At 41.4% G+C, this 16,732-nt stretch overlaps 1 protein-coding gene across 1 annotated transcript; it reads right to left on the bottom strand.

The window, feature by feature from the left end:
• Positions 1–3,595: 3,595 nt before the first annotated feature.
• PSMB2 (proteasome 20S subunit beta 2) lies at positions 3,596–15,646 on the bottom strand. The gene is made up of 6 exons (XM_083810397.1): positions 15,468–15,646; positions 13,631–13,753; positions 13,125–13,195; positions 6,752–6,914; positions 5,168–5,217; positions 3,596–4,255 (listed from the first exon to the last, which is right to left on the bottom strand). The coding sequence occupies exons 1-6, from the start codon at positions 15,556–15,558 to the stop codon at positions 4,148–4,150; spliced, it is 606 nt and encodes a 201-aa protein (XP_083666523.1). The 5' UTR covers positions 15,559–15,646; the 3' UTR covers positions 3,596–4,147.
• Positions 15,647–16,732: the final 1,086 nt, after the last annotated feature.

The following is a 16,732-nucleotide window of genomic DNA, read 5'->3' as shown; positions in this document are numbered from 1 at the left end:
AGTTGTTTGCAGGTAGGATAAATTCGTTTTTCCTCACACAGTGCTTGACAGGTAGCAAAATTAGGGGAAGTTTTTCCATCCTTAGAGCTCAAACTATTTTATACAAAATAAATATTCTGTCCCTGCTTCAGCTTGGAAAACTGAATCAACAAAACCCCAAGCACCATGAACACAACCCATAATGTCAGCCTTGGCATCTGCTAACACTTCTTACAGGAACCTACTGCCAAAGCTAGAGACATAAGCAAATTAAAGCATCCTTGGGAGTTTAACCTGATCTCTCCCTTCTGCTCCTACATCTTCACTCTGAAAATTGGCAGCTCCATTTTGTTGCAAACAGCTCCTGCCAGTGACCATTTCATCGTTTCGCTACAGACAAAAGTCAAACTCAGAAGACTGCCTGGGAATACTGGACAGAATAGCTCCAGACATGCCTTAGTTCTAATTTTCTTGGTTATACAATTGCTGCATAGTTTCTATATTGGCTTCACTGGTTTCTACAAGCACACCTGCTGAGTGTGCACGCAACACGTTTTGCACAGAAAAGGCAGTCCCTGTACAAAGCATCTCAGCTACCCATGGCTGAAGCTTCTCCGCTCATTTAAATGGATGGGGTCACAGATTTTTGGGACTGGAGCAATCTAGGAAACTGTTGGTGAACAACTTGAGGGCACTCACTGCCACCAGTTGTTCTACATAAGGGCTAAATACAGCAATGGGGATGTTGGTTTTACCTTTCAACAATTTCTGCTTTTAATTGCTTGTCTGTGCTTGGCTGTCACTCCCCACCCCCTGTGGGGAGAAGCTCCATCTCTCATGAAGGCTTCTAGCCACCTAGCCAGCTTTAGGGCTGCAGAGCTGTCCCGATGACATTACAAACTTTGGCTAAGTACAACTCTGTCAGCCTGCTGTCTGAGCACAGAAGAACTCCCCATGCTAACGTGGATCTAGTAAGCGTGAAGCTTCACAAGGAAATGCAGATTTTCCTCCATGAAAAGGCATAATTAACACCAAGGAAAAAAAAGGCATCTTCTGACTGCATAAACTACACCTCTGCTAGGGTCTGCTGATACAAGCCAAGCGCTCATACAAGCCAACTCCTGCAGCACAGACCAAACCCAGAGCACTGCACCTACCTCACGTACTTCTTTCAGCAAAGCACTCCTAACATCAGCATGGCCTAAGGCACATGGGCTCTGTTCCCTTGTAAACTGATCTTACAGCAGCCTCCCAGCTCTTGAAGGGATGAGCTGGTGCAATGATCTGCTGCATGCACAGCGCTCAGGAAAAGACTATCTTTAAACAGGAAACCCAAAATGAGAAAAAGTGCCTTGTTAACTCTTTAGGCCCTGAGGCTTCGGTAGAAAAACATACGGTGAGAATTACCAGCCAAAGCAAAGCAGACCAGCTCACTGTGGATACAACAACACCCTGCAAACATCACCTTGGTTTACAACTTTTTTTTTTTTTTATAATATAAAGAACCAAAAACATATTAGCTGAAAGCAGTACCTTTCTGCAGTGCTCAATTCTTTCAGAGATCTCTTAGAAAGAGAGGCCTGTCATGATAAACAAATGCTTTTCAAATGAAATGATGGATTGTTCCCAGAAGGTATTCCTGGATTTTAGGAAAAAATGTTGTTTCCAAAAGCTTTAGCCCTGAAGGTGAAGCAGGTGAGAGGTTCTCTTCCCCTTTGTGCAAAACTCAAAACTTTTTTTTCTTCAAGAGATTTTATGTATTAAAACTAGAAAATAGAAAGTTGAATGTTTCTGAATTTTCAATCAACACCGTAGACCCGTAAAATATTCTACAAAGTTAGACAGCAAAAGTATTACACCTTTCCTTAAAAAGCATAATTCTTGGAAAGTCCTTTAGAGAATTCTTCTTTAGAGGCTAGAGATCAGCTTCACTGTGGGCCAATTCTTTTGTTCTACTGCTTTGCTGTATTTATTCCTTTCTAGAGGTTGCTGCTGTTAGCTTCTGATGCAACCCCTTGTATCTTTCACTCAATGGAGGATTCAGATCCTGGTCGCTGCCCTCAGGCAAAACATATGTTCCACTCCAACCTGAATCCAACAGAGGTGTTTGCAAGGGAATAATTGTTTTATGTTTATTAATCACCTGCATGCAAATAGGTGCCAATAAAAACTCCAGGCAGATCCTCTGCCAGACTAACATGATCTTCTAGCACCACACCCCAGTTTTGGTGTCTGAAATAATGAATGCATCCAATAAGGAGGCATTGCTACTTTGCTATGCAGTGACAAAAATATCACATCAGCTCAGTCACTCTGCAATGATGACTTTGAAAAGAGAGACAAGAAACCTGCAAAAACATTCGACATCAGTGGTAAAATAAATTAGAGATGTTGCATGTTAAGCTAAATAAATACATTAATGCAACATGAAAGGGTGAGATTTCAATCACAGAACTAGAACACTCAAAGACACTACTCATGTTAAATGTGACCTGCCAGGAGAAAATCATGTCAGGGACTTCCTTAGCGTAAAAAAAAAAGTTTGAGATGGGTTTTAAGAGAGTCAGATTTAGTGAAATGTTTCAGTTATGCCATCAGCTTTAAATAAAAGCAATTGCAGCTAGGACTGCAGCAGAAAGAACCAATAATTACTCATTCTGAAAACAATTAAAGACTACAAAGCCTGATGAGACTTTGTTTCAGAATTAGATTTAAGTAAGTGCAGTCTTAAGAGGCAGGATGAGTTAAGGCACCAGAGTCACAAATTTATTCTGTGACACTAAGCAAGGCCCAGTCTCTAATCCAGTTCGCAGATGTTCAGTAATATGGGAATACTTGGTTTAAGATTGGCAGCTTTCTGAAGAGAGTGACATTCTGTATCCGTTGAAATCATGGAGTTCTCACTACTGCCTTCAAGTGAGACAGGATTTCAGGGTAAACCCATAGGGCACCAGGAGCAGTGGTGCTCAGCCACACCTAGTCTCAGCTGTACAAAGAATAGAAATGGAAGTACCCTGGAAATGCACTACTGAACAAGACCAAAAAGGTTCTGACAAACAGACTGTTAGGTCTTCATTACCTTTCCCATGCGTGGGAACTTGGATGTGATGCCATGCCACACAATCCAGCCCACATACGATCTTGTACACATCCACCTATTGCCAAGATTCTTTTTCCAAACTTCTCCAAACAAAATAAGCACCCCAACAAAGCATTTTAAATGGTTAACTCAATACAGTTTCAAGTAGGGAATTGGTCTCAATGAAAATTCTTCCCAGAAGAATCACTTCTGTGCACATTGTAAGTATCAGCCACATGAAAATCATTTACGGCTATTTGCTGACTGCAGTTTTAATATGGAAGCATCATCTAAACCCCAGACAAGATCAGTGATTATTCTCAAGGAAAAACCTCTAGCTAGATGAGAATAATCCTAAGATTTATGAAAAGCAATGGAATTACATTTTTCATTAAACTTGTAGAAATGATTAAATTAGACAATAAGTCAGTTTATATTTAAAATACTTAATATAGCTATGACCTAATGGTGCCAGAAGGAGAATATTTTCCTGGTAACAGAACTGTGGCCACATGAGTAAAAAGTGACACTAGTATCTTTAAATCCATTCTATTTATTGACAACCTTTCTTTCCACTTGGATTAGATTGAAACCAAGAATAACAAAAGCAAAATTAAGTCTTTGAAAATCAGATTTTTATAATGCAAACAGTAGTGAAATCTTTGGAAAGATGAAATAGATGTTGCTATGTTTAGCATAAAGCACTTGTCTGCTGTTTGCTGAGCTTTAATACCCAGTGTGAGAACAGATGACAGCAAGTTCTCTTCTAGAAAAATATAATACTAGTTTTCCCCACCCATAAGAAAACTTAAGAGGGGGAAGTAAAAAAATTTCAGAATAGCAAGGAAAGTAATCTGAACGTGCCACCATTACCAATAAATCATGTTTCGTCTTCATTGCAGAAGGAGTTACTTAAATATTCTCATGAAGGACCAGTGGAATCAAAGTGGAATCAAAAGATGGAACTGGCTACATAAATGTCAATCTTTATTCAATCTCCCAGCACAGTACATGACTTGGGTGCTTCAAACGAATATTAAAAACAAAACTGAACATAAAAAGAAGACTGCTGAAGAAAGATCTCAGGGGTTAGGACATTGCTTTTGGAAGGGGTATATTGTCCACTTCATGGATGCCGTCTTTGTCAATGAACCGGGCATTGAAAGAGGTCAGATTTAAGATGAAGCGTTTCTTAAGCTGTTCAAAAGACAAAAAGACAAAGGAGATGAGATTCATTCAAAGCTTAAAAGAGGAGAGCATAATTTAAGGAACATGCTGTTGCTCATCAAAATCTCCATCCTGGTTCTTGTTCCTAACAGTCCTGGTGACCTGAACTAAGGTGGTTTTCACAACTCAGGAAGCGTTTTGTACAAGTTTCTGTTATAATACTACCCCTGTTAGACGAGTCTAGGCTAGAGGTGCAAAATACAAACGCCTTTTAACATAACAGGCATTTAAGGAGGGAGACAAACAGAGTGGGCTACAACTTCGGGCACAGTGTATGTATCAAAAAGATACTTTAAACAGAACCTCTTTAGAATACTTCTTTGTAATGTTTCCCTAGAACTTTCTTCCCAATTATATTAAATTCAAAGACAAGGACAGAGAATGTTTTCCTACAATAAAAGCCTTGGAGTCTGAAAGGATATGTTTACATTAAAATTGATTATGAACTTTAAGGTCAGATCTTCACCCCAATTAGACTTAGATATCACTTCACAAGCTGGAAGAGAAGTACACTTGGAAGTATCTACTAGTTAAGTGTAACACAAGTAACAGAGGGATGCTTGCATTACATTCAGAAGCAACATAAAAGAAAGTCAAAGACAGTCTGTATCAATATTATCCTAAGCATGAAAGAAGCAGAAGTAAAGAAAGCAATTAAGCTTAAAGTTTATGTTCTGGAGGATGTGAACCATGCTAAGACAATGCAAGCACCCACAAATCCTTTTCCTCAGTAGCTACTCCACATCTGGTCACTATGCATTTATTATCCCTTCTGGCAAAGACAGCCAAAAATGCAACAAGAAGAACAGGAAAATATCAGCAAATGAACGCAAACAAACATTCCTTTCTCAGGTTCACAAGGGCCCAAGTTTGGCAACTCACCTCCTCTAGACATTTCTTTAGGAGCTCCACAGCTTCCTCACGTGTGATACCTGAAACAAAACATCCACAGATTGATTTAATTAGAGGCCATCTCTCTCAACAGAAACTTTATTAAATTTAAACAACTTTTCAGCTGAGCACCAAAAACTCTACTTCCCAGCTCACAGAAAACAATTTCCAGATGTACTGAGGACGTCCTGCGCTGAAGCACTCACGCTGCAACAAGCCATTGAGAATCAATTTGTTACACTGAATGGGAAGCATGACGGAATTTTGCCTCCCATGGCCAGGGACCGGGCTTCGGAGAAGTCCAGCCGTCTCTCTCTCCTTGAGTTTATTACAGTTTTAAATCAGCTCCATCTGTCCGCAGCCGGCTGCAAGTCAGTGATAGTAGGCGGAGATCGGTTTTGGTGCTACGTTCCCTGCTGGGTATTAGTTTTAATAATGGGAAAGGCACGTGTGCGATGCCCCTGCTATTCTCACACATTAGGATAAAAAATCCAGCGCTGTGTAAGGATGGCAAGCCATGACAACCTATTGCAGTTCCCTGCTTTTCTTTCCACAACAAGTTGTAAAAAAGGAAGTACTATTATTTTCTAGAGACATGGCCAGGAAGCAGTTAAGCTCTGTGGATCTCAAAACTTATTTCTAAATTTTGTTCCAGACTCGCATTCATTGTTCAGGAAGAACTCCCATTAAAATAAATCTGCCAGTTCACAGCTTCTTTTCTTGCAATGGATAGATGAAAGGATTACTAAGTAAACGTCTTTGCTATGAAATTAAACTCGGCTTTGCACACAGTAAGGAGTAAAGCAGTTTTGTGGCTAAAGCCAAAGATGTCAGATTAACCATAGTGCCAGCTTAGTACATTTCCTCTTCTGTAAAATGGGGATGGAGCCATGTTTATTCTTTGGCAACGTAGGAACTGGATCACAATTCTAAAATTAAGACTTTAGACAGTTACAGACATACAGGAATTATGACCAACAGCTGCCATATGGATAAAACTGTAAAACAAACCAATTGATCTTCATCAACACTTCAGAGCTGTGAGATAATCTTGCTAAGAAGAAATAACTTTTCACCTGTATATTTTTAATATATCATACAGATATGTTGATATCTGTATATTAACCGATATATCCAATCCAAGATATGGAGCAAAAAGATCTGGGACTGCACTTTGAACATTGATACTCTGGGAAAATCTTTATCATAGCAACAGACAAGCAAGTAGAAGATAAAGTTATCAAAGTGCTATTTATTAAAACCAGACTACTAGCAGCAAGCGGTCCAGGAAAGTCTAGTCATGTTCTAGAATAAATTGGAACTTCCTTCGCTTACAGTCTGTTATGCTTCGAACAGGAAAACACTACGGAGTTGTCTAGTTTCACATTACCATTTCAGCAAAAACAGAAGGCAATCTTTAAAGCTGCATTTAGTCTAACAAAGTCAAGTTCAAACCTGCAGCACCACAGCAATTGTGCTGGACCACCTGACTCAGCAAACGTCAAACTCACACTTCAAACCTTTATGTTATTAATCAGTAACAGGAGAATTTTCTTCTCCACAGGCTCCACTTACCTGGCTTGTAATAGCGGTCGAGGATGCTGAGGGTGAGGAACGCACCGTATCCGTGTGCTGCAAAAGGAGCTTTAGCCAGAGCTGCAAGATAATCCATGTAATAAAGGGCAGGACCTTCATGGTCGTCATAGCCAGCCAGGAGAAGGTTGACGTGGTAAGGGGTCTACAAACAGAAACAAGATTTTCATTAAAGCAGACACACCCAAGTCTTTGAATCCTAATTACCACCCATGCCACACCCAGAATTGCAACATAGCTGGTTTCACAATTCTTTGTGATAAAATGGCTAGCAACTCCATCAATACTGTCCGCAGGAGATGCCGGGCTTCGATCTAAAAGCAAATCAAATCTTTTGGTAACATGGAATGCAGAAGCAAAAACTGTACTACTCCCCTGATTTTTTTTTTTAAAGCTTTCATGGCACATTCAAACTTAAAACAAAAACTTTAATTATGTCTCCACATAAGATTCTTTCATCTGAACATAAAACTTGAGAATTTTTACTGTCTGCATGGCAGCACAACATGAACATTCTGCGCTTTATAAGAACTTCTTTGTTAATTTAATGTGCTCTTTTCTCAGTCACACTACTGTTAACCATTGACCATTTTAGCACATGAAAGCTCATATACAGTGCAGCGTGAACAGCTGTATACAGTGTTACACTGTCTTGTTAATTGGCAGTTAGGTTTTTATTGCATGTACCAAATTTAATCTTTACTATTTGGCTCGACTGATCACATGAAGATCTAAAGGAACTGGTTCCTTTCCATTTAAAACTGACTATTAAGATATGACAACATTCCTTTAGCAACAGCTTTTTGTTTAGTTGGAAATGGTTTACTTTTTAAACTAGAAATTCAGTCTGCTTCGGATTCTCTTTTCTGATTCTTATTTATGACTTCAGCAACACCCTATCGGGTAACATTAGTAAATAGCTCTCTCTTACCCCAAAAGACCACGGAACTGCATTAATGTAATCATGCCTTTTTATTGTTCTTTACTTGCAAGCTTAGCAATTCCCGAGCAGTTTTCTTCATGTTTTAGGCTTACTGTGTTTTACCATAATGGATAAAGCAGGTGTCCCCATGTCTTCCAATATAAACATTTTAAGATCACGAGGCATGTATATACTGTATTCTTTTTAAATGTAAATTCCAGATTTTTATGAGTTTTATACCTTTTCTAAAACTGCCTTTATACACTGCTGGTATTTCCCATATTTATATATTTCTTATTAATTATAGTAACACAATATCTCTTAAAATGCTTGAAAATCTAGATCAACAAAGCAGCAAAATTAGGACGTTATTAGAACAAGCAGACAATTTCACTATAAAACCAAAACATTAGCTTTAGCAGAGGAATAAGGTCATTTTGATGCTAAGCATAGCGAATTTGCACTCAAAAACCACAGGATGCTATACTTTGACTTTCACCAGATAAAAAATAAAGCAGGTTACAGTGTTACAGTTATACCAGACATGTCACTAAATTGTGTGATTAATCTTCAAAGCATTTCAGAATATTTGGAACCAAGTTACTACACAGCTGTATTCATTTAATTAGTCTGTATTTCATTTATTCTCAAACATCACAAGTTGATCTTTAAAAGCCATGACACATAACACAAGATCACTCAAATTACTGTGTGACTGAATTACCAACACTGGTACTCAACAATAAACAAGTGGTGTTATACAGACTGAAATCTGTAAGCTATTGTTCAGTCTTAAGTTCTCCCACTAACGGGCTATGAGAACTTCTTAAATGCAAATAAAGTGTCACCCTATCATCCTATTATTCAGGAAAGGCAGGATCTCAACAATAGAAGATAAACACAATCTATTTACTAATACCATGATTGCAATTGAAAATTGCAGGCAATTTGATACATTAATACAGGATTAACTCAAAAGCTTCAAAGAGACAACTTCAGCACCTTTAACAGGCACTTAATGTAAAGGAGTAATTCACTTGGGGGGTAACATTTATCACTAGGGCAAAAAGTCTCCCTTCAAATAATATTTAATATAGGTAACAGAATTTTCCCCTTGCCCAGACCACCACAATCTCCATTTACTGTCATAATTCATGTACTCCAAGACTTGTTCCAATGCAACAAATTCAAGGTCAGAATTTAAGGGAACATTCAGGCTACAACGCTTCTGAGCCAAGGCAGCTTCCTAGAAACGTGAAAATTGTGCAGGTTTTCCTACTTGAGAACTAACTCCATCAGTCTCCCAGCATCTTAGGGCCTACGGTACCTGAAGCAAAAGGCAATAGCCCATTACAGAAAAATGCTACTCCTGTAGTGCCTCACGCTGTGCAGCAAGTCCTAAAGCCTTCAAATTCGTGTTTCCATGTAGCCGGCTGCACCTTTAGCCAGGAAAAAAAATCTGGCAAAGGGAGCAGAGGTCATTTGCCACAAGAATGGTAACACTATCATTGCAGCATTTAACATCTGAAATCCCTAACTCCAGTCAGTCCCAATGTGAACAGGGGGAAGTGAACGTCACAAAGAAAACTTTCACTGCATCCGAGCGTGGGACTAACACCTGTGCGCTAGGACTGGTATTGTTGTACCTCTCAAGCCTTTCAGTTGGGTTTACACAAGAGGACTGACTCATACCCTCAGACACTGACATTTATCCTCAGAGTGTAGCGAGATGTAAATATTTGCTTAGAACTACCTACACTGAAATTAACTATAACCTGGATATTTGTCCGTTTCAAAGGCAGCCTTGGCTTTTGCAACTAAATCCATGGCAGTCCTAGGCTCTTCGGAGGGCTGCTGTGATTAGAGACACCAAACTCAGCGGATGGCTGACACTCCACAAGAGATTCAATTTTTTCTCCCCCCAAACTCGCCGTTGTATTACAGGCAATATTTCTCATTGCAAGTAGCTTTGCACTTTATGCTGTTTGATTTAAAATAACTACAGCAATTAAGGGATGTGTGAAATTCTTCAGAATTTACAGCTGAAGAGAACAGTTGTGATAAATACACTGAAACAACAAGATCAGCAACGGGAGGCTGGGCGGTGACAAGCAGCGGTGTGACATCTGGCGGAAGCCAAAGTCACAGCAAGGGGGAGAAAGGTGGGCGTGAGGAAGCATCCTGCCAAGCGTGGACAAGGAGAGAGGAACTGACAGTCTTCCTTTGGACTCAGGCCAGCCCCTGTCACCTATAATTAAACACAGCATCACAACACAACAAGAAGCTGAACTTTAAAGGGTACGGGGGGCAGGAGGGTGTTTCTCCTATTCCCCCCCCGCACACTCTGTAATATGTTGAATGTTCAAACACTGGCACTTGATTCATCAGGTGAATCAAGCGTGATGCTGGAGAAGGCAACAGGGAAGAGGAACTACATAGCACCACTCACCTATTCAAAAGCCAACTGGCTCCAAGGCAGTTTCTTGGTTTGCCCCATTTAAAAGAGATAAATGGAGGTCAGATTCTTTCCAGACACTATTTTGGAGTATAAACCCATGTTTTAAAGAAGTGTTCTGAAAAACCATGCTGTATATTTAGTAAAAGAGCACAGTATGGTAACACCCTTAAGGTACAAGCCCAACCTCATTACATGTGACTGCCAAAAGGAAAGCCATCCCCAGGACACAAGAAGCACTCAGTCTGATCCACACGGTTCGTCCCGATCTTGGCAGGCATTCAGAAACTTCGAACTGAACTCATCGTGCCTGGCAGATCAAGTTTTACTTGCCTGAACGGTAAATCCTAAAGCTTAGCACAGCCCGAATTGATGAAATCTGCTGCACTAAGGCTGAACTCTCCAGTCCTAGCAAGACCACCACAGGTCTGAGACATGCCTAGTACCTAAAGCAACATCCTCAGAACAGAGAAAGGTAGAGAGCTGTAACATGCTTATTATAAGGCTTGGTTAATCGTTGTCCATCCGAACAGAAAGAAGCTAGCCATTTTATTAAACTTATCACATATTTATACTCTGGCAACAGCTCTATGTTTGCATGCCTTGCTAAAGCTGCAACCATATTGTAATCAGAATGGTTTCAAAATTTATCAACTTAAATGTAATATTTCACAGATGTCTTCCTGTACCAGCTGGTTAACGCTATTTGTTTTCCCCATTGATTCTTCATGCTAATCCAAAGTCCTGTTTCTCCTCAGCACACAGGGCTCACAAGCAAAGCCACTGACTGAAGGGAGAAGTTCACTCCACTGATTATTTAATAAAGTCTGGAGAAAAGTAGGGGAAGCACAACCTTCCTCAATAGCATGGAGCAGATTTCAAATTGCGAAAAAATATTAAAAAATGTGCACTGCAAGGTAACAAGGCTATCAGAGCCACACACAAACTGCTAGAAATGAAGATAACTGCACTGGAGAGACCCACTCATACTGGCTTAACTAGTTTGATTTCGTTTATATCTGTAGATAACAGGGAAGAACTCAGATGGTGGTTAATAGTGCAGAACAAGCCCTGTTTTGGGCAGGGCCATGACAATTATGGAAAGCCAGAAAAGTTTCTGTTTCAGTATGGCCAGTCCCCTTCACATACCTTCTAGCCCTTCGTAACGGACAGCTATACATGGCAAAATGGCAATACAGCAACAAACCAAGTGCCTTTTCCCTGCTAAATTCTCTACTTGTAAACTACTTTCCTGCTCCTAACAGGAGGTGGTGGCAAGTTTTACCTTTAAGTTTTTATCAACCACATAATTAATAGCCTCCAGGAATCCTACACGCAATTTAAATAGATATGGAGAGCTAGCGTTAATCCTTGCATCCTACAAATTAGAGTAAAAAAGGTAAGATAATCCACAGGGGGAAAAAAAATAATCTGATGGCAAGGTTTGTATCATCAAGTTCTAAATCCACAAACAAACCACGATGTGCTACGTTTAAAGAAAAGGAGCTCTCCCTGCAGTGCAGAGATCGCTGTAGTGTGACAGTAGTGTCAGAGTGCACCACTTGCTCCAGGGCATTGCCATCTGCAACAGCACAACGTTTTGTCTCCGGTAAATAAACACATCTGCCTTTGCCAGTGTCCTCCCCACTGTGCTGCCCATCTGGAGCAGGTGAGCTGGAAGGCAAGCGTGGGCTCAGGAAGCAGAGGAGACACGGGGAGGATCAAGCCTCAGGGGACACGGCACAGAAGACAGTGCCGCATCATGCTAGCCAAGCTTGCCAAAAAGCCCGTTAAATTACTCCTGTTAGTGGTATTTTATATCCTAAATAATCCTCAGCACTATTGTTTCACTGACTCGCTCTACACAAGCTTTGTTAACTTGAAAACTTGCTGCGTTTAGTTGTCATCCACGTCAGAAATGAGAACAGTGACATTAGGTTGTTTCGGTGGATTATGAGATCTTCGAGAAGGGTCTTTACCTCACTCCATACAAGTTTAATTCCCAGCAACACAACTCTGAGGTTGATACTGGCCTGCATGTGCTACTGTAAAACATGATTTCAGGCCTGTGAGGTATACCGTTGGAACAACCAACTTAATTTATCCCCTGTCCAATCCCTGACAGATTTGTTCAACTTCATTCTCAGCATCCTCTTTGCTCTTGTTTTGATTTGTCTAATATGTTGGGAAAAACGCTAACGAAGCAATTCCTAACCTTGGATCTTTAGAAGTCTGCTTGCCCCTCCTGCAAACATAACAGGATTTTACAAAAAGAATCAAGTCTTTTCTCCTGGGGAAGAAACAGTTTTATTTAGCCATGCATCATATACATTTATCAAATCTTGAAAGCAGAAGTCCAGGGACACTAACTTGCATCCAGCCAAGATGAAAGTCAAACAGAAGTCCTGACTTCTCCACTATGCTTCAAAGGGTATCCCCACATGACAGCTGGAGAACGACTGGTGGGATGCACTTATTAGCAATACTTGGAGCAATTACCATGAGAAAAAAAACCAGTAACTGCAGTTTGGTAACTTGAAAAAATACAGCTCCAACTTGGATCTCTTTTACTGAAAGCCTCATGTTTCTGTTTACAAAAGGGACTTGTTTTGCTAAGTACATCAAACAGCTTTGCTCTATTAAATCATTTTCCAATAAGATTAAACGGATCCAGTACATTTGCATGAAAACTAATCTCAGTGTTAAAGAGGCTTAGTTCACTTAGCTGTCTGCAGCGTTTGTGACAAAATTTTTACTGGACAAAAGCTGGAATTTCAAGACTGTAGTTGTATCACTTATTGATAAGCGATAGCTTTTTTGAATAAGCAAAGCAATCTAAATTTTAATAAAAACATATCCTTTCAAAGTGACTTCAGCTGTAAAGACAGAAGCCGCCACCTTTTCATCAGACTCCACTACTTAAAAACAGAAGTTTTCCCCCTGTAAGCCTCAGCCAAGGTCTTTCAGCTATTACTCACTCGACTCCGAAGATAGTCAGCTAGGTTTCGTCGTGTAAAATTTGCAGCTGCAGTAGGAGACAATTCATAACCTGCAGAAGAAATATGTATGTGGTAACAGTGCAAACCCACATTCATTACCGCGCTAAAACAAAACAGCTCCAAAAAGGTAAAATACTGCAGGTATGTAGGCTGATTTTTTCAGCCAGGTACATCACGAAAACCAGTGACAGTTACCATGCTACAGAAATTAAGAGAAATATTTTACTTGAACTATTATTGTCATTCATTTATATAACAAATAGGTTAGTATGGCTTTGGAAAAACTTCACGTCTTATGTGATACATTCCAAACTTTACTTCATCCTGCACTACTACCACATTTGCTTGACACTTAAAGTACAGAAATCCTTACAAATAGAGAAGCTTTGAGAACGGAACTTTCCACCAAACATTCGACCAAAGTACACCCATCGTTAACTCTCTGCTTCCCAACCCTCAGTGAATCACTGTTGTCCTTCACTTACCATTTCGCATTTTGTAGAGCTGAACATTTTTCTGGATGTATTCTGCAAACTGTACAGTGTCTCCAGCCTCCCCGACACACAAGAGTAAGATCTTTTCGCTCATCTTAAACATTTTGTCATGGTCTAGGTAAAGAAAAACAACATCAAGAGCCACGGTCAAAAAAAAAGAGCTATTTTGCCAATATCACAACGATTTCTTTCACAAAAAGCACAAAGGTCAAAGACTGAGAACTCAATTACGTCCTGACACTACCAAAAAAGTCTTCCTGAGCAGACACCAGCACTCAGCTTCTCACAGTTGATGGTGTAGCACACCAGGCTTGTTAAACACATCACCAAGAGAAATAAAAATGATTTTTTTCTGAAGTGCTTCTTTCAGAAGGGCGATATTGCAGCAACACGTGATCTTTGTTGCAAAAAATGACAACTAAAGCTTCACACAGAACATTGTGTTCAGATATAATTCAACACTATACGTGGTACTTCCCTGACTCAGGGATAAGAATTCTGCTCAGTGACCATTCTATTTTACCTAAATATACTGAACCAGAAGAAAAAAAAAAAGTATGAAGCTGAAATATCAGCACAAAGCAAAAACAATGCGAGGAAATCCAGAACTAAATTCCACAAAACCATCCTTTCCTTCTGATATCAAGGATTGTTCCAAAGAACAGCTATTTAGATGAATGAAGCTTTCAAAAAAGTTTTTGTCATTGCTTTTGTCAAAACCACAACATGTAAACACTGATTACAAATTATAAGACAGTCCACAAATAACTGGAAAGTGAGGAACAGTAAGCTAGACTTTTAACTGCAGTTTCCAAAACTTGCCTGCGTGTACTAGAGGGAATCCAAGTTGTCATGACAACACCACAGAAACCAATTCTGCACTCACTCTAGCACCTCACTAAGAGGCTACCGCTCAGATGAGACAGTTGGCATGCAAGGAAAAGCGCTGCTCCATGCTACAGTTAGTTCTAGGGAACACCACTGCGTCTCCACGCCTGAGACTCCCTTTCGGTTTCAGTTTACTAAATAGCGCTGAATAATCCCTGCTGCAAGATACACAGGAGGTGTCACAATCCTCTGATACGATTTGAGGGGATCCTGAAGTACCTAACAACTGCATAGAAGCTGCTTATCCCTTGCAATCTATTTACTACTCCAATTGAATTCTACAGACCTGAAACTAAATACAGTTATAGGTAAGGGCACTCTAACACTGAAGATTTTATAAAAAGTTTATCATTATTACAGTTTAGCACTTTTTAAAAAACAGATTTTCTAGAACATTGTGTTTGTATTAAGGTCACTACACCTTAAAACCATGCTTCTAGCCCAATTTGTTATAACTGCAATAAACAGAAACAGAAAATATCATTTTCTAGAATTTCAAGGGCTTGAGAAACCCACAGATTTCTTTCTCTACATAAAGAAACTAAGACGTTAGTGGCTCATATACCTCGTGCTATGAATTCCACAGTGCCTTTACTCCGAATATTTAATTTTCTTCATGAAATATCTTTTACCAGGGGCATAGATACCGCCAAGCACTAACCCCATCCCGCTTATTCCTTCAGAATTCCCCCCGCAGCAGTAGCACAGCACAGGACAAGGCTTGGGTTAACGAGCTAAACCCTCCCCGAACCGTAAATTAATGTGACCGCTCAGTTAACCCAGGATAAGGCATAAAACCCTCACAGGAACTCAGCCCCCCGGGGGCTCTCCCCCAGCCCAGCCCCACCGCGCCCCCCCTGAGGCGAGGCCGGGCCGGGCCGGGCCGGGCCCCGCTGCGGCCTCCCCCCCCCCCCACCCGGTACCGGGCCTCGCCGCTCACCGTGCTTCATCTGGACGATGCTGGAGGCCGCCACCGTGTCTGCGGCCACCAGGACGTAGTCGGGCCCCTGGATGCCGATCAGGTACTCCATGGCCGCCCCTCCGGCCCCGCCGTGACACAGCCCCGCGCCGCCGCCTCCTCCTCCTCACGCCGCCGCCTCCCACTGCGCAGGCGCCGGCGCAGCGCGATGACGTCACTTCTCCACGGGCGCCTGTGGCGGCGGGGTGGGAGGGGGTATTGGTCACGTGGGGCGCGCGCAGCCTGAGGTGGTGGCGACGCCGCCTGAGGGGAGCGGGGGGGGTGGGCTGGCCCCTCGCCCGTTTTTTATAGCTTCTGACCCATTTTTGTAGCCTTTGCCCCGTTTTTGGTAGCTCCTGCCCCGTTTTGTAGCTCCTGTCCAGTTTATTATAGGCCCTGCTCCTCTTTTGATAGCCTCTGTCCCATTTTTTGTAGCCCCTGCCCCGGTTTTTGTAGCCACTGCCCTATTTTTTATAGCCGTTACCCTTTTTTTGTAGCCCCTGGCCTCTTTTTTATCTTTCCTACCCCCTTTTTTTGTAGCCCTTGCCCCCTTTTTTGTAGCCTTTGCCTCGTGTTTTGTAGTCCCAGCCCCAGTTTTATAGCCTTTACCCTGTTTTGTAGCCCCTGCCCCCATTTTTATAGCCTCTGCCCCTGTTGCAGGGCTTGCCCTGCTCAGGAGAGACTCGCAGGGTCTCGTGCTAATGCGCCCTAGGGGTGATGGAGGTTTGGGGGAAATCTGGGATTCCCCTCAGGCAGATGTCCTGGATTTTTGGTTTGGGACAAAAATCTGGTGAATAGGGGTGTCTGGTACCATTGCCGGCCAAAATGCGCCTTGTTCGCTATTACAGAGCACAATTCCATGGCAATTGCTCAGAAGAGAAGCATAGAAAACATCTGTAAATGCACGTCCTGCTTCTGCCATGCACGCTTTGTGGAATAAAACCAAGCTGGCTTGCTTTGCATGTCTGCTAGAGCAGAGGGCTCTGCTTAATATTGAAGCTCTGTGGAGGTCCAGTAGGAAAAGAAAACGTTCCAAACCCTGCCCTGTGAGGCAACAGTTCCTTGGGCACAAAATCTTTCGGAAATAAAAGGCTGGCGCTCCTGCAGCCTCTGATCTGTGTACTCAAAGGGAACTGAACTGTGAAGAGAGATGGTGAAATCCTTCCAGCAGCGATGGAGTGATTTATTCGCTGCCCATCTTTCTGTGTCAGGAACAGCCAGCGGTGCCAAGTGTGGAGCCAAGCCTG

The sequence above is a fragment of the Anser anser genome, assembly GCF_964211835.1.
Source record: "Anser anser genome assembly, chromosome: 24".
NCBI lineage: Eukaryota > Metazoa > Chordata > Aves > Anseriformes > Anatidae > Anser > Anser anser.
The sequence above is the reverse complement of the archived record's forward strand: the minus strand, read 5'-3'. Positions and strand labels throughout refer to the sequence as shown.

What these genes read in the sequence shown, in the direction of transcription:
- PSMB2 (XM_083810397.1), bottom strand. Translation starts at nt 15,558, where the DNA reads ATGGAGTACCTGATCGGCATCCAGGGGCCCGACTACGTCCTGGTGGCC. An exon ending in CTGACTATCTTCGGAGTCGA is followed by an intron (nt 6,915 to 13,124) that starts GTGAGTAATAGC and finishes TTCTGTTTGTAG; the next exon opens with ACCCCTTACCACGTCAACCT. An exon ending in TAAAGAAATGTCTAGAGGAG is followed by an intron (nt 4,256 to 5,167) that starts GTGAGTTGCCAA and finishes TCTTTTGAACAG; the next exon opens with CTTAAGAAACGCTTCATCTT.